General features: G+C 45.2%; 1 protein-coding gene across 3 annotated transcripts in view; it reads left to right on the top strand.

Annotated features, from left to right (window-relative positions):
- The window catches only part of TSPAN33 (tetraspanin 33), a 47,922-nt gene extending 38,969 nt beyond the window's left edge, over positions 1-8,953 (top strand). For 2 of the 3 annotated variants that reach the window (XM_029616642.1, XM_029616641.1), the window contains 2 exons: positions 402-563; positions 7,239-8,953. In XM_029616642.1, coding sequence (XP_029472502.1) covers positions 402-563; positions 7,239-7,340 — 264 coding nt within the window. In that variant the 3' untranslated portion in view covers positions 7,341-8,953. The remainder of the gene's footprint in view (positions 1-401; positions 564-7,238) is intronic. The other variant, XM_029616643.1, reaches the window with a different exon arrangement.
- The last annotated feature ends 9,038 nt before the right edge of the window (positions 8,954-17,991 follow it).

The following is a 17,991-nucleotide window of genomic DNA, read 5'->3' as shown; positions in this document are numbered from 1 at the left end:
CTAGCCCTCACAATGATAGCCCTCTGGCTGGCAGAAACACTGTGCTTCATGCCAGGATCTGGCCTGGGTGCCCATTGAAGCAGCCAGTTGGCAACATTGGTGCATGATGGTTTGACTTCCACCAGAGGCTGTGAATACAGCATCCTCGACTCTAATCAGAGCAACGAGCAGAAATTTATGCCTACGTCTTTCCCAGTATTCAACCCGGCACTGCCGTGACAATTGTGCCAGCCATGGCTTTATGCTCTTTATTGAAACTATAAAATAGTATTGAGTTTCTATTTCTTTTGGCTCTGAATGACACCGTGTGCAGTGTCTTGGTTGGTGCAGCACCCACAGGCTTTGAGTAATGCTGTGTGTAGTCTCGTGCCATGATTTATTCTTCTGCTCTGGCCTTGCAGACTGTGATTAATACGATGTGCGGACAGGGGATGCAAGCGCTGAACTACCTGGAGGCCGGGGAGTTTATCTACACGAACGGCTGCATCGACAAGCTGGTGAACTGGCTGCACAGTAACCTCTTCCTGCTGGGGGGCATTGCCCTGGGTCTGGCCATTCCTCAGGTATGCCCAGCAGGCATTGCAAGGATCCCTAGGGCCTGAGCCCCCTCTAGTGGTTAAAAACTGCAGCTGAGGAAGCAAATGTCCCAGCAAAAGCTAAATCTCTAAGACGGCGTAAACCCAGACTGCAAATAGCATGCATGTTTCTCTAAAGTATGGTCAAGCAGATACATCTATATTTTCCTAAAGCACCAGATTTTAGAGCATGACATTGTGCCTTTATTCTTCCTGCTGGCTGCTACAGAAGCACCATATCCTTTTCAAACCCCATTAGGGATCACAGTGCTGAAGATGAGGTACAGTTTACAACAGTGGTCTTCACTGATTTTTATTTATTTTTTTTTTTTAGTCAGAGGTTGCTTTGGATCCAGTAAGGCTGGGAAAGTGAAACTATTTTTGTCCATTCCCCCCCCCCCCCCTCCCTCCCCATGTAGGGACATGGGCAGCGATACTACTGACCGCTGCATGCCAGTGATATGCTCTGTCATTCTCTCCCAATAGTTTCCCTTTCTCACAATTCCCAGCCACCTCCTTTTTGTCTCAACCCCCCACCCTCCATTCCCAGCAATCGCAGTCTTTCCCTCCTGCCCTGGAGTAGCAACCTGTGAACACCCTCTCGCCCGCATAGCCTTTCAGTGACCACTTCTCCCCATAAAAGCAGCCTCTCAACTCCCACCCCGCAACAGCATCTTACTCTGGCGTGGCACAGGATCACAGTACCCCCCTCTTGTCTTTATGCGCTGGCAGTTACATGGTTGCTGCTGCCTCCTACTTGCTGTTCACCAAGATGTGTCCTTGGTCTGCACTTGCAGTCTCCTCTTTGCATTCTTCCCCCCCTTCCATTTTTGTGGGGCAAACTATGAGCTTTGCCCTCAACAGGGGCTGCACTTGGGGTCTGGGAGCCACAGCTGGCCTGCAGGCCTCACCTTTATGACCTCTGGTTTACAGGCTACATTTAATCACAGGGAAATGTACGTGGTATTGTCAAGACGTGATAGGAAATGGTGCTAAGGAGAAGAGACCTGTTCTTGGTCTTGGAGGTGCTGGGGCATGGCACTGATGGAGACTGCTTGGCAGGCAATTTGGCAGTACCAGACTGAGGAAGGGAGGGACAGATTTTTGTAGCACTACATCAGTGGTAGATTTAGCTTTCTCCTAGGACAAAGCAGCATGGTAGACCTCGTGTATGGAAAACTTCTGTCAACGTTTCTAGAACTTTGCCTAAGCACACTGAGCATGCTACTATCCACACATCCACGTGGGGTCCCTCTTCACTCTTTTTCCACGGAGCGTTCACCTCATGGATGTGGAGCTCGTGCTTTTCTTCTCGGGAAAACATTTTTGTGTTTTCTCATTCTTTTTTTCTCATGCTGGGTCCCTTGATCCTATCCCGGCCCTGGTTTAGAGGCATCGCAATAAGTACCTCGTTCTTCGCAGTCGATTAGACTGTGCCATCACACAGTGGCTGCTGGCCATTGACCGCTCAGTGGTTGGTTTATTTTGTTATATGGCATCAAGAGTTCTGCTGCTGCCCCCAGTGCCCCCTGGACTATGTCCATCACAGACCCCACACGAGGTCTGTATATTGTGCCTGGGGGTGTCACACAATGTGTTCAGCTGTTCTTTTTGTGCTCAGATGACCCTCAAGGGACACAGAGTGCATCTGGATAAGATGGACAAGTTGTTTGGGCCCAGGAAGTATAATCGCTCGATGTCTGTATCGGGGGCATCGACATCTCAGGGCAAGGAGGACCCTGTAAGTACTTGTCCAGTCCTCTCCTTTGCCTGTTCCCTAGCTTGAATTAGGTGCTGGGAATCGGCCTGAATCTATTTATTCCCACTCTAGGTCCAGATTGTTGCAGTTGTCCTCAACACTGGGGAAAGACCAGGCAGAGCATTAGGAGTCTAGGACAGCACAGACATCTGTCACATTCCTCTTATGGCTCCAAGCTCTGAAAGGTGCCAGCATTGTCCGAGATGCCACTGAAGCAGCCCCATGCTGACAAAGCATTGAGGCCGAGGGCCTGAGGTAGTCCCCACCAGTTTTAGTGCCAGGCACCGGTCTCCCTCAGAGCTCAGAGGGGGAGACCAGGTTATGCCACCACAAGCTGTACTGTCCTCTACAGCATTCGAGGAGGAGTTGGAGTACAGAGTGTAGTTGGTGGTAGGATGGAGCCCTACAAGGAAAAAAGCTGCCGGCCCCCTCAAGGCCACCGGAGCCTGCACTGTCCATGCTGACACTGTTGCTGGCGTGGTTTGATCTGTTCCTCAGTGCATTATTGACACAACCCATGCCGATGCCCTGGGAGCTCTCACTTGGGCTGCCATCGGAGCCCATCCCTATCACTGGTTCCTCAGATGGAGGGATTTGGGGGGGGGGGGCCAGTGGTTCTTCCAAGGCCACTTCCACAGCTGCCATGAGTTGCTGTGGCCAACGGTGCCTCCAGTGCCCTGACCAAGACCGGTGTGTCTGGACAATCTGAGCGATGACTGACTTCCATTATGACCCATGGGATTATGAGCTTTCTGTCTCTTCCTCAGAGGACCTGCCTTCTGAACCTGCTCCTCCAGAGGACTTAACATTTGCAGGCTTTGAGTCATGGTGGAGTCTATACCCTTCCAGCTCCTGACTGAGGAAGACTCACACAAGTGGCTGGAGTTCCTTCAGTTCATGGATGCTCCTAAGGAAGTGGTTGCAGTTTCAGTCCATGATATATTCAAGGACTTGGCTCTGGGAGCACCCAATTTCTGTTCCTCCAGTAAACCGGAAGACTGATGTAGTGAATCTTGTGCAACCAACTATGGGGTTTGAGCGATGCCACCTCCCGCACCAGTCTGTGGTGGTGGACTCTGTCCTCAAGAAAGCAAAGAGGTCCCGAGCACAAGGCCCTAGATGCCCTGGGCTGCAAGGTTTTCCAGGACTCTATGTAGGCAACCCGTATTGCCTCTTACCAGTTATATATGAGCCAGTATTCCAGGAACCTCTGGAAATAGGTCCAGGAATTGGTAGACCGCCTCCCTCATCTCCAGGTGGACTTCCTGAAAGTTGTGCAACAGGGATTGGAATGCAACAAAGTTTCACACATGATGTCTTTGAGACTATGGCAAGAGTTGCTGCAGTGGGCATCTGTGATCACTGTTTGGCCTGGCTACGGGCCTCTGATCTCTAGAAGTGCAAGACCATATTGCTGACTTACCTTGTACCAGGGAGAATCTCTTTAGAGATCAGATTAAGGAGGCAGTAGCACAACTGAAAGATAATCAAGACCCTGCAGCATCTTAGTTATCACCTTGGGCCCACAGTCTCCGGTCAAAAAAAATCCTTTACGCAAGGGCCTCAATGCCCATTTTACTGCTCAGGCAGGGCACAGTCTCAACGGGCTGGATAGAGGTCTCACCCTAAACAGCAAGTCCCTAGAACTCAGCCAGTGCCTCAGCAGACTCCTGCTATCAGTTTTTGACTGGCTACGAGGGAGCCTAAGCCAGTTACCCGTCTGGCTGGGGGTTGGCTGCAGTCTTTTGCGGACCATTGGATGGCAGTCACTTTGGATCGGTGGGTCCTCTCCATCCAGGTATAGGCTAAATTTCCAGAAGGTTCCTCCAGTCTCTCCATGTGCCCTTCTTTGGGGGGGGGGGGGGGTCCTCAGCAGATCAGGAAATACTACTCAAGGAGCTCTCTGCCCTCATAATGACCAGGGTGGTCAAACCTGTCCCCCCTGGTCAGTGGGGAAGCAGCTTCTACTCCAGATATTTCCTCATCCCAAAGAGAACAGGAGGCCTTCATCCGATTTTTATTTTTTTTTATTTTTTTTTATTTTTTTTTAAACTTGAGGGCCTTGAACAAATTACTCATAGGGGAGAAGTTCAAGATGGTCTCACTGAACATAAGAAAATAAGAAAATGCCATACTGGGTCAGACCAAGGGTCCATCAAGCCCAGCATCCTGTTTCCAACAGTGGCCAATCCAGGCCATAAGAACCTGGCAAGTACCCAAAAACTAAGTCTATTCCATGTAACCATTGCTAATGGCAGTGACTATTCTCTAAGTGAACTTAATAGCAGGTAATGGACTTCTCCTCCCTTATTCCTCTCCTGCACAGGAGAAACTGGCTTTGCTCCCTTGCTCTACAAGATACCTATGCTCATTTAGGGTTTGCCCATGTCCACTGGCAGTACCTCTAGTTTGTGGTGGGTGGACACCATTTTCAGTACAGGGTGCCTGGCTTCTGTATGCTCAGTTTTCACGAAGTGCCTCACTCCTGGGACCCCTGCTGGACCACCAGGGAATTTTTTGGCAAGTTTGGGGGGGGGTGGGGTCGGGAGGGTGGTGGGGTGCAATGAAGTAAATTTGGAGGGTTGCAGTGGGTTTGGGGGTTTTTTATTTTTACACCCCCCTCCCCCCAGGGACTTTCGGTAAGTCTTGGGGAGGGGGTCGAGCAGGTCTCGAGGTGGGAACTGCACATCCACTTAAAAGCTAGGGCTTATTTTTGGAGTAGGGCTTATATTTCAAGCCCTACTCCAAAAATCCTGAAAATCAAGCTAGGGCTTATTTTCAGGGTAGGGTTTATTATCAGAGCTACACAGTAGCAATGTGGTACCTAAACAATCAGGAAGGAACAGGATCGTTCCTCCTTTGTCAGACAGTCCCAATCTGGGCTTGGGCTCTGTCCCAGGGCATCCTTTTTCTGAGCCAGGTACCTGCTGGGATTGTTGAATGTGCTGGCAGACAAACTAAGTCATTCCTTCCAACCACACGAGTGGTGCCTGAAGCAGGTGGTAGCAAGCCAGATTTTCTATCTTTGGGGAACTCTGGACGTGGACCTCCTTTTTGATTTCTCCTGCAACAAGAAAGTAGGTCAATTCAGCTCCCTAACCTGGGGAGACAGGCTATCATCAGATGCCTTTGCCTGCCACTGGGGCAAGAGCTTCTTGTAATACCTATTCTCTACTTTCCTTGGTGTTGCAGACTCTCCTGAAGCTCCAGCAGGAGTGGGGGACCACGGCTCTCATCGTGCCTTATTGGCCTCTGCGGATCTGGCTTCTTCTCCTGCAGGAGCTGATCCATCTGGGAACAAACCTGGCCCTCATAACACAGGATCAGGGAAAACTGCCATCCCAACCTCTGGGCCCTTATCCCTCATGACTTAGAGGCTGAAAGGGTGACTCTACAGCCCCTGAATCTGAGGGAGTGCCTCAGGACCTTCTGGAGTCTAGGAATCCTTCCACTAGGAAGTCTTGTGGCCTGAAGTGAAGGAGATTCAGTGTGGTGTGATAGCCAAAGGGTTGAACCTGTTCTTGTGTTCTACCTCTAAACTGATTACCTACTGCACCTCTCAGAGGCTGGCTTGAAGACCACCTCAGAGTTCATCCTGGTGCAATTGGGGCCTACCACCCAAGGGGTAGATGGCTTGCCCATTTTGGTACAGTCTATTTGTGGACTGTTTTTATGTGAGGTTTTCTTCAGCTGAAGCCTCCCCTCAGACCCTCTGTGGTTTCCTGGCACCTCAATGTAGTCTTGGCCCATCCAGTTGAAGGCTCCCTTTGCACATTGAGGTGATTGCTACTAGGAAAATAACCTTCCAGGTCAGGTAGGTCAGGTACTTCAGGTCACATGAGTGCTCAGGTTCTGGCGTGCTATCCACCCTACAGTCTTTTCACAACCGGGTGGTCCTGTGCACACACCCTAAGTTCCTACCGAAGGTGGTGACTGATTTCCACCTTAATCAGTCAATTGTCCTGTCACCATTCTTTCCTAAGCCTCATTCACACTGGGGTGAATGGACTCTGCACAGCCTAGATTGCAAAAGGGCCTTGGCCTTCTACCTGGAGCGAGCAGCAGGCCAGACAATGCACACAACTCTTCATTTCTTTTGACAACAATAGATTGGGAGTTGCTGTATCCAAGCAGACCTTGTCCAACTGGCTAGAGGACTGCATCTTTCTGCTACACGCAGGCAGGTCTACAGCTGGAAGGCCATGTCAAGGTGCATTCCATTTTGAGTCACGGTAACCTCTGTGGCTCTTAGAAGCTGTCCCTGTAGATAAGATTTGCAAAGCTGCAACACAGAGTTCCCTCCACACCTTTGCTTTACTCTACTGCTTGGGCATGACAGCCATTTCAGTCAGTTGGCCCTGTGAAACATTTTCAGTAATTGAACTGAACTCTTCCTGTTTCAGGCCCCTTGTTCGGGTTCAGGTGTCTCCCTCTGTTGCCACCAGCACTAGTTGTGCCCGTTGGCACCTAGTTAAGAGCTGTGTATACAGGAGCAGCCTGTAGATAGGTATTCACCACATGTTAGGACTACCATCCTGCTTGTCCTAGGAGAGAGTTGCTTACCTGTAACAGGTGTTCTCCTAGGACAGTAGGATGTTAGTTGGGTTTCTCCTATGTGTGTTTTTGTTTGGGTTGTTTTTTTTTGGTTTGTAATTCCATATTATGAAACTGAAGAACACTGTGTGGATAGTGGCATGCTCACTGAACTTAGTCAAAGTTCTTAAACTGACAGTTTTCTGTGCTGGGCTTCATCTGATGTCACTCACATCCTGCTGCCCTAGGAGAACACCTGTTACAGGTAAGCAACTCTGCTTTGTCTGTAACTAGAAGATTTGTTTGTTCTTTCACCTGTCTCTGGTAACCTTGCTGTCATCCCCCACCTTTGCTGTTATTTTGTCTTGCAGCTGGTGGGGATCCTGCTGTCCCAGATCCTTATTAATCAGATCAAAGACCAGGTCAAGCTTCAGAAATATAATCAGCAGCACCGAGCAGACCCCTGGTACTGAGGGCAGGTTTCCGAAGAACATTTGAGAGGGTCCCAGCGGAGATGCTGGAGACACATCATCCTGCAGCCCAACTACTGGTGCTGGAGCCATCCTTCCCCCACTGCCCTGTGGAGAGTGCAGAAGAGGCTACCCCCCTCCCCCTGTATTCCCACCAGAGTGCAGGAAAAGCTTTCCCCCACAGTCCTAGCAGCATCTCTTCTCTGTGAAGGAGAAGCAGGGAAGCTTGTGCTGTGGACTGAACCAGATGGAGCATTTCGGAATGGAGGAGAGACCCTTCCTGCAACCCCCATGCACACCATCCAAACAAGATGCTCTCCAGAACCTAGAACTGAACTTCCAGCTACCTCCAGTATCCTGATACTTCTGAAGAACTGAACCTTCACACTAAGACTGTTATGTGGGCTTAAGCCCTTTTGAGGTGACTGCTTGTCTGCTTGGTAGTCTGACAAAAGAACAGGCAGTTGCTGCCATGTTGGGTTGGGCTGGGCTGAATGCCTGTAGGTGAAGTAAGCATTTCCCCCCCAACCCAAGACAGTAACAATGAGCAAACAATGGGATATTGTCAGCACAGCTGCAGTTTCCTGGGTGTTAGAAAATGCTCTGCAGGCACAATCACTCCACTAAGGCTCACTAGATATAACTGTTTGAACATTGTTGATGCATATACCCTGCATTTCTACTGACCATGTATGCTTCCCCTCTTCCTCCCACTTAAATCTGGTTAACTCAGACACAATTCCCTAAGATCAGTGCACTAAATCCTTAGATTGTCTGTCAGTCCTGTGTATCGGAAAGGCCACACCCTCCTACCAGCTTTAACTGTTCTGTGGTAGCCATCTTGAATCTCCCCTTCGTGATTGACTCTGTGCTGCCAACAAAGCATGCTTTTGAAACGTCCCTTTTTAATAAAATGCAGATTGAAGTGTTTGAAAACTGGTATGTACCATACAGTGTTTAAAGTTGTACTAGACATTTTTCAAGTTTTTATATTGATGTATTTTGAGATTGACGTGTCAACAAATGTGAGAAATAGAAGCCAAATCACGTAACATGTTCGGTTTGTAAAGAGCCTTGGTAAACGTGAACTAATAAAGCTATTTATTGTGGGAGTGAACCACAGCAGCTCATGACATTGGCCAGTCTAGCAGGCATTCAGAAAGTGGCTGCACTCCGGTCACTATAAAACGGTTGCTTTTCTTTGTTTTGGCAGTATCATTTAAGAGGATATGGTAAACATGTTCAAAATATTTTAGAAAATACTGTGCAAATTGTGTAAAAACCCATTTATTTATTTAGATACTATACTGTCATTCCATGTCAAGATCACAATGGTTTACAATAACTTTCATAGGTATAAATCAGCAAATGATGGGTTACATAGATGTTAACACCTATTTATGAATGCCTCCTATCAATTGAATTGTTCAAATACATATTAATTAAAGATCAAGGACAAGATGTGAAGTACAGAAATAAATACATTTCACATTCTGTGTGTTGTAGTGAGATTCTTACAATCTCTCATTAATTTGTTTCTTAGGGCTCAAATAGTATCTCTTGTCCTATGTGTTGTAGATCTCTACATTCTGATGTTTTAGGGTGCATGCATTTAATTGTTTGTTCATATTTAAATCTTTCTATCTGGAATCAAACATAACACTTTGGCTACAGAATTCCAAAGTTTTGGGCCTGCTGTGGAAAACACACAATCTCTTACATGTGTTGAGTGTATGCTTCATATTGTGGGAACAGTCTGGGGATCTTAGTGTGTGCTGTGGTGTGTGGTTGTAATGTCACACCTATCATACCACTGTTACTAGAATGATTTTGAATATTAGTGTTAATACTTTAAAATAGATTTGGGGTTGTACTGGTAACCAGTGTAGTGAAATGTGGGGGGTTGTAATGTGATCAAATTTCCTGGATCTTAACAAGCCTTGCTGCAGCATTTTGTAGTATTTGTAATGGTTTTATGAGGCTTCTGGGAAGCCTGAGAACTAAGGAGTTACACTAGTCTAGGTTTGAGAATTAGTTTGCAATACCATTCTGAAGTCTTTAAAAGTTGTTTCAACCAATCTACTCTATGCAACTTGGCATAACCTGTATTGATGTGCTTTTTCATAGTAAGGTATCTAGCTCGATGAGAACCTAACTCCTGTACTTAGTTTGTGGGAGTAATTTTGAAAATTATCCAGGTCTAGAGCCAGTGGTTTAGCTATCAAACAGGCTCATACAGAAAAATGTGTGGGAGAGCTGGCAAGCGCCTGCTCTCCCGACGCACGCACAAGCCACTCTTCTGCACGCATGTAAATTAAGGCCTGCGGTAAAAGGAGGCAGCGGGTTTGACAGCCGATGCTCAATTTTACCGGTGTAGATTCTCGAACACGCTGACCAACGCTGGCTAAATTGAGCATCCATCTTCCAAGCTGCAGGCAGATTTTTAATTTTTTTTTTTTTAATTGTGGGGCCTCTGACTTAATATTATAGCGATATTAAGTCAGCGGGTGCACAGAAAAGCAGTTTTTCTGCTTTTCTGTACCCTTTCCCCGGTGCCAGCTGAAATTAATGGCAGCCTTTGGCAGGTGTTTAATTTCTGAAAGTAAAATGTGCAGCTGGCTGCATGTTTTACTTTTTGTATCACGTGTGAATAACTAATAGGCCCATCAACATGTATTTGCATGTTGCGGGCACTGTTAGTTGTGGGGGTGTTGGCCATGCATTTTCAATGCATTATTATACCTTACTGTATAAGGGGTAAAAATAGCCTGCGTTTGGCCATGCATTTGATACACTAACAGTGTGCTGAGTTGGAGTGCACTTTACTGTATTGGCCTGAAAGTTTCTACTTAACCAAATGATTTTAATCTTTTTAGGGTTTAATGTTAAAGTTGCAATAGTTCCTGCTGTATCTCTTTCATATAGATTGAAAGTACCAATACTCTTATTTTCTACTGCCTTGGAAAATGGAATGGGGAACTGTCACCATACAGGAAAAATAAATCCACCAGTGATCTTCATAGTGGGATCTTTGAATAGTGGTGCTGAGCCTTGAGGCACACCTGTATCCCTATGTGCAGTATGAGAGATATAATTGCCCAGTTTGACTTGGACTGTTCTATTAAATAAAAAAGGAAGAGAACCAGCTGAGAACACCTCCTTCAGTTCCAATGTGGTACAGCTGCTGCCACAGCAGGGTCTGGTCCACAGTGTCAAAGGTAGCTATTAAGTTGATTAGCACAACTGACTCAGTTTTAGTATTGCTTGGTCTCTTTCTTGCACCCACCTGTCTATGCCAATTGCTGCAATGCGATCTATGCTTGAGGTCTTCAAGCTTCAAGGATGGATGAAAATTCTATTTGCAAAGTGTTGTAATGGTGGTGTAGGCAGGACAAAGCTTCAGCCTGCCAGTCTGCTCTCACCTTGGATGCATCTGCCTGTCTCCCGAATGCAGAGAGCTCTTTCATGTCCATCATTTCTTGCTTATAACTTTTAATGTCCTCAGTTCACAAAACCACCCCCAGAGCTCTGCACATGTCAGTGGTTCTGAGTCAGGCAGAGGCCCTCCACCATGTCAGCTACCTTCAACAATTGTGCCATCTTGGCTGAGTCAGCCTCTCTTAGTGTCCAATTTTTGATAGGAAAACTGATGGGAAAAAACCCACCAGTTTTTGCTCGAGGGATGTCAAAAGGCTACAATAATTAATTGTAGAAAGTTAGGAAAATGAATAATCATGGATGCTTGAGAGAATGTGACAGATTACCCCCTTGGGGGAGGAGCTCACAGTTAAGTGACTGACAGCTCAGATGCCATCATTTCCTCCCAGCCTGACTTCCAATACTGGACAGAATCACGAAAGTGAATAAATCTGCTTCATGTTAGCACCTGCCACCGGTGCTTTGCCTCAACTTCACCACATTTCGCAGGAGGGCTCCACTCGGGTCTTCTGCATACAACTTGTGGGGGGCTCAATGTTTGCTTTAGGGTAGTTTTACAGATTATAAATTGGGGAGGATTCACTTGTAGATACTGCAAAAGGTCTAATGGATTTTGGTTGCAGATACAAAAATGATGGTGTAGATTGTATAATACAGGGCTAGAATCCTCCTAGATGAGGCAATGTTATGGTCAAACTGATTATAAAAAAAACAACAAAAATTGAGAGAATTAAAAGTATTGCATAAACTTAGGTTTTTTTTGTTTTGGTTTTTTTTTTTTGCTGTTCTGGCTAAGAGGCCTCCACGAGAGCTAAGCTTTACTGTGGCCCTGAGTGTATTAACTTTGTCTCCTAGTATCCCCACCCCTTGCAGAGGCTACACAAGCACAGCCAAGTTTCCCTTTCACATCCATTTAATATTCTTTAGAAGTATGCTTTAGGATTAGACTGTACATACTCTGCTTAAAGTAAGGGGCAGGAACAGGCCAGATCAACCCATGGTGTACAGTGGGGAAAAGGATGGTAAACTGTGTAACCTTACATAGCTCATTGTTACACTGTGCCAAATCTTTTTAAATATTTAGATTTAGCGCTTTTTTTTTTTTTTATTATTATTATTAGGCAACCGGTTCTTGATTTATAAACTTCATTCTTTTGCACTGCTCGAGTCAGATATTAGAACTCCGCACACCAAAGCAGCAGAGATTCACGGGCATTACGGTTTTCTAGAAATTCAGATGCTGTTTTTAATGTTTTAGTTTTGCTCATGAGTGCAGACGGTCACATGCGATGGAAGCCATCTACTCCGTAGTGCCTTTTGGTTGCTGTCGCCTTCGTGTGACATGCGAGAAGCAGTGATGCATGGAGTGTAACGATACTGTGCAGGCCACTCCTAAGAAGCCCATTACAACTTTTCAAAATCCCAGCCTATCCCTTACTGGGGCAGTAAAACCTTCTTATAAAGCCATTACCGTTTAAAGAACATTGACTCAGCCCCAGTCTCTCTCTCTTCCTTTTAAAATAAAGCCTTAGATTGTAAAATTCCCCTTATAAGAACATATTTTTCACAGGCAAGGTGGTATCCTGCTAATGGAGGTGCATTCTTCTGATAGAACCATCTTTGTCCTCCAGCAGCTTGGCTTATTTTTTTTTCCCCATCCCCTAATTACTTCTCTGTTCTTCTACTAGGGGGTGCCACCAAGATCGGAAGATGGGATTGCACCCAGAACCTTATCCATGCACAGGGCAGCAGTAGTTCCGTGCAAGCAGCAGTCACATCGTGTGCATGGAAGCCTCACTGCATTCTCCATTTTCTGTCTTTTTTAGTTTAGACCGCCACGGTAGTAATGTAGTAGTTTTTCTTTTCTCCCCCCTCGTTTTGGGTGTTGGGTTCGAGCCTGGTTAGAAGGACTGCTGATCCTCATGACCTGCTACAGAAGGCAGGGAAGATAGGGAAGAGTAAGGATGGAGGTGTGTAGAGGCAGACTTTAGAAACAATGGCAGACGAGAGGCTGAAGAGAAGGGCAGATCTGCCAAGAAAAAGTAGCAAAGCTCACAGCAGACTGGGACAGAGAAGGAAGGATGGTAGAGGAGGAAGGGAAGATGCTGAAGGGATACCTTTCAGGCACAAACAGGAAGAGAATATGCAGCAAGCCTTCCTCCTCGGGAGAAAGAAGAAAAAGAAACGAGGGGGAAATCTTTATCTCATCCTACAAAACAGAAAAGCAGTGAGAGTGAGGGAGGAAAAGGACAAAGTGAATGAAAAAAGTGTCAAGCGCCCACAGTAGTGAGAATGAAGACCGAAGACTGCATGCATACAGCGAGTAATAGTTCAGAGAGCTGCTGACCCTCAGCGATGTGGGGTGGTGGGGAATAAGGAAAGCACCAGCCAGGTTAGGGTTAAGTGTACACTGCTTTTTTTTTTTTTTTAAATGAAGAATACCCTGGCCACAAAGGCCTGCGGAATGCATGGCCTGCCTGGCCTTCTCTGCCAGTCCCCATCCACCAGAACCAGTGGCGGCAGTGGGGATGCACGGAAGACCTCCTTGCCCCTGGAACGAGGAGGGAGGCGCTGGCACTGCGTCGGCTGCTCACCCACAAGAAGACTGCAGCAGTGACACCAAAAGGTGCTTGCGTGCGCATGAAGGAGCTTGCCCCTTTGTATAGACCTGCATTGCTGTATTCCACTGAACCCTGAGCATAATACGTGGATCAGATGTGCTTTCATCAAGCCTTTGCTAGGACGGGGGCTGAACGGAGAGCTGCGTACCCTCAAAAAAGAAGCAATCACAAACTTGGGTCTTCCCTACGATAAGTGCTATCGCTTCCTACTTAATGTCGATGTTGAAGTTTGTTTATTGTATCAATCAGCAAAATACAGATACACGCATATTTGGTCATGTACCGTATCAATAAACAACTGAAGAATAACATTGAAAATGTCGATACAATGCTTTTAAGTTTTCCAAAAACTAACTTCCTAGCGTTCCTTCAATAACAGTGCCTTATCCATGAGAGCAAACTAGTGGGAGGGTTTCTGCAACCCACTGGATGTATTGAAAAGTGGGACAGGCCTCTAAAATGACAAACAAGAAGGAAATATGCCCCCCCCCCTTAAATCCTGAAGCATCCACATAAAGATGGATAATCGGACTCGGTTAGACAAAATATTCAGTAAAGAACAGATAAAATTAACAGGGTAAATCATTCAAAATCAGACTTTGTGCAAAAGAAGACAAGGAATTTAAATAAACCTCCCATCGTTGCACAAAATCATGTTTTTTCCGATTCCACTCTCATTTTCTCAATGTATTTATCTAAGACACAATTATGGTGGATGAGGTTTCATAATTGCGTCAGAGTAGGTGGGTCGCCTGGGAGCCATTTCTGTAATATGCACTTTTTAGCCAGTATAATAGTTAGACGGCACCACCACTTAACGTACTTGTTGGGGAACAATATACCTCGCATGTCATCCCAGAGAAAGCTATTAACCGCCAGGGAAAAAGAAACACGCCCACATTTATACAAGTATTGTTGGACAGCTCTCCAAACGTTTTGGATAGAAGGACAGGTCCAAAATTGATGGCCCAAGGTGCTATCTGCGATTCCACATTTAAGACATCGCTCCGAAGTGGTAACACCCATAGGAAGTGCGGCTTTGGAGGAAATACATGATCTGTGCAGAAACTTAAATGAAGTTATTGTAAACTGACATTTATACGTAAGGATTGGGCTCATAGGAAACAATCAGCATAATAAGCCGGAGTTAAATGCAACCCCAATTCCCGGTTCCACCATTCTGTTAATATGTTCACATTGATTTTAAAGATATGTTTACGTATTAACTTCTACCAAAAAGATATTTTATGCCGGTTGGGATCTTCTAGGTCCAAAAAATCAGAAAGGAGCTCCCAAACGCGATTGTGCGGTTTTGGTAATGTTAAGGAAGCAACATAATGCCGTAATTGTAAATATGCAAAAAAGTGTTTGGGGTCTAAAGAAAATTCATCCTGTAACTACTTGAAGGAGCATATGTGGTTATCCCCATCTACCAGATGAACAACTGTTTGAATACCTTTACCATGCCATGTTTTAAGCAGAACTATGCATGCCGGGACTAAAATCCCTGTTTCCCGATAGATAAATATATATATATATATATATATGTATCTATTTATTTATTTAATTAAAGAGACTTTTATACTGATATTAGTCGAAACATCATATCGGTTTACATCAGAACTAAAAGGGATGAAATTACAATAAACAGGGGAGGGGGGGAAGGGGTACAACGAACCAAGTAATAGCAAGGAAAGTGCAAAAGCAAAATCAACAGGTGAACTTGAGAGCCTGAATGACAACGGAGAGTCAGGTCAACACATTATAACATTACAATTTACCGGGGTTGTTAAGGGATTTAGGGGAAGCCAAGTCTTTAGTTGAGATCTGAATTTTATAATGCATGCTTCTGATCTGAGGTGGGTTGGGAGTGAGTTCCAGTGCATGGGTCCAGCAATGGAGAGCGCCCGCTCTCTCGTGGATGTGAGGTGTGCTTTCTTTAAGGAGGGCACGTGGAGGTACCCTTTGTTTGTGGGCCAATTTGGGCAAGTGAGGTGGAGCAGGTCGACAAGCCAGTTGGAATTGTGTGTGTATATGGCTTTATGGATAATGGTTAGGGATTTGTAGAGGATACGAGAAGGGATGGGGAGCCAGTGCAGGTCTTTAAGAATCAGGGAGATGTGATCGTATTTGCGTGCGTTGGAGAGGGTTCTTGCTTCTGCATTCTGCAGCATTTGGAGGGGTTTTATGGAGGAGTAGAGTAGGCCAAGAAAGAGGGAGTTACAGTAATCCATCTTGGACGTGAGAGTGACCTGGATAACAGTATGGAAGTCACTGGCATGGAGTAATGGTTTCAGATTTTTTAAGACATTTAGTTTGTAGAATCCCTCTTTGAGTATAGCATTGATGTGTTTTTTGAGGTTCAATTGCTGGTCAATTTGAACCCCAAGGTTCCTTGCGCAGTGCTGTGCTTAGAGTCTTGTAGGTGGGTCGTTTGTGAGTGAGGGATCAGTAGTAGAGTATTGGGAGATGAGGAGCAGTTCAGTTTTGGAAGTGTTTAGAGCCAGATGGAGGTTGGTAAGTAAGGTGTTGATGGCGGCAAGACAGCTTTCCCAGGATTCAAGGGCGTTGGATAGAGAGCCTTTAATGGGTATGATGATTTGCACGTCATCAGCGTAGAGAAAGAATTTGAGGTAGATAGTGTGTAACCTGATACCTCATCCCCATCCAGTTACAGAACCGGCGCCATGCATGTAAAGTTGGTTCGAGGAGAACACTACAGTGTACGTGAATCGGTAGGATGAGAGTTGTTTTGTCTAGCACATAGCGCAGCTCTAAAGGATACACCAGACTTTGCTCCAAGGAAAGAGGTGTATAAAAACTGGAATTCATTATCTAATCACCAACATGTCGCAGATGACAAGCAACATAACATTTTTGATCAGCCAGACCTAGACCTCCTTGTTTCCGAAGCAGTTTTAAATATGTCAATGCTATGTGGGGCCTGCGACCCTACCAAATAAATGAGCGAATCTGTCTATTAATACCAAGCAATTCCTTTTTAGTCAAAAAACCTTTTTTACACCCAGCTACACTAACTGCACTAACCACATCCTCTGGTACAAATTCCAGAGCTTAATTGTGCATTGAGTAAAAAATAATTTTCTATGAAGTTTTAAATGTGCTACTTGCTAACTTCATGGAGTGGCCCCTAGTCCTTCTATTATCCGAAAGTGTAAATAACTGATTCATATTTACCAGTTCTAGACCTCTCATGATCTTAAAGACCTCTATCATATCCCCCCTCAGCCGTCTCTTCTCCAAGCTAAACAGCCCTAACCTCTTCAGCCTTTCCTCATAGGGGAGCAGTTCCATCCCCTTTATCATTTTGGTTGCCCTTCTCTGTACCTTCTCTTTCGCTACTATATCTTTTTTGAGATGTGGCGACCAGAATTGTACACAGTACTCAAGATGTGGTCTCACCATGGAGCGATTGTAGAGGCATTATGACATTTTCCGTTTTATTAACCATTCCCTTCCTAATAATTCCTAACATTCTGTTAGCTTTTTTTGACTGCTGCAGACACTGAGCCGACGATGTCAATGTATTATCCACTATGACACCTAGATCTTTTTTCTGGGTGATAGCTTCTAATATAGAACCTAACATTGTGTAGCTACAGCATGGATTATTTTTCCCTATATGCAACACCTTGCACTTATTCACATTAAATTTCATCTGCCATTTGGATGCCCAATTTTCCAGTCTTGCAAGGTCCTCCTGCAATTTATCACAATCCATTTATGATTTAACTACTCTGAATAATTTTATATCATCTGCAAATTTGATTACCTCACTCATCATATTCCTTTTCAGATCATTTATAAATATATTGAAAAGCACCGGTCCAAGTACCGATCGCTGAGGCACTCCACTGTTTATACTTTTCCACTGAGAAAATACTCCCTGTTTCCTATTTTTCAACCAGTTTGTAAACCACGAAAGGGCACCACCTCCTATCCCATGACCTTTTTAGTTTCCTTAGAAGCCTCTCATGAGGGACTTTGTCAAACGCCTTCTGAAAATCCAAATACACTACATCTACTGGCTCACCTTTATCCACATGTTTATTAACCCCCTTCAAAAAATGAAGCAGATTTGTGAGGCAAGACTTGCCTTGGGTAAATCCATGCTGACGTGTTCCATTAAACCATGTCTTTCTATATGTTCTGTGATTTTGATCATCCAACTTACAAATCAGACACAGAATCATAGTAGTGTAACTCCTTAGAGCTTAGTGAAATCCTATCTGGCCTGGTTGCTGCATGCTGAATCAGCTGTGCTACCTTCAATAAAATTGTAGGCAAGCCCAAATACATTGCATTACAGGAATCAATATTACTGATTACAATTGCTTGCAACACTGCTGTAAAATCCAGAGAATGCAATGCATTACAGGAATCAATATTACTGATTACCATAGCTTACAACACCGATGTAAAAGCCAGAGAACACAATGCATTACAGGAATCAATATTACTGATTACCATTGCTTGCAACATCCATGTAAAAGCCAGAGGAGTCCTATATTTCAGCATCCTCAACTTAAAAAATGAGATCCTGACTGCTACTTTAAGCTGGGTCTTAAGGGTAA

This window comes from Rhinatrema bivittatum, chromosome 9 (genome assembly GCF_901001135.1).
Source record: "Rhinatrema bivittatum chromosome 9, aRhiBiv1.1, whole genome shotgun sequence".
NCBI classification, from domain to species: Eukaryota; Metazoa; Chordata; class Amphibia; order Gymnophiona; family Rhinatrematidae; genus Rhinatrema; species Rhinatrema bivittatum.
The sequence above is the reverse complement of the archived record's forward strand: the minus strand, read 5'-3'. Positions and strand labels throughout refer to the sequence as shown.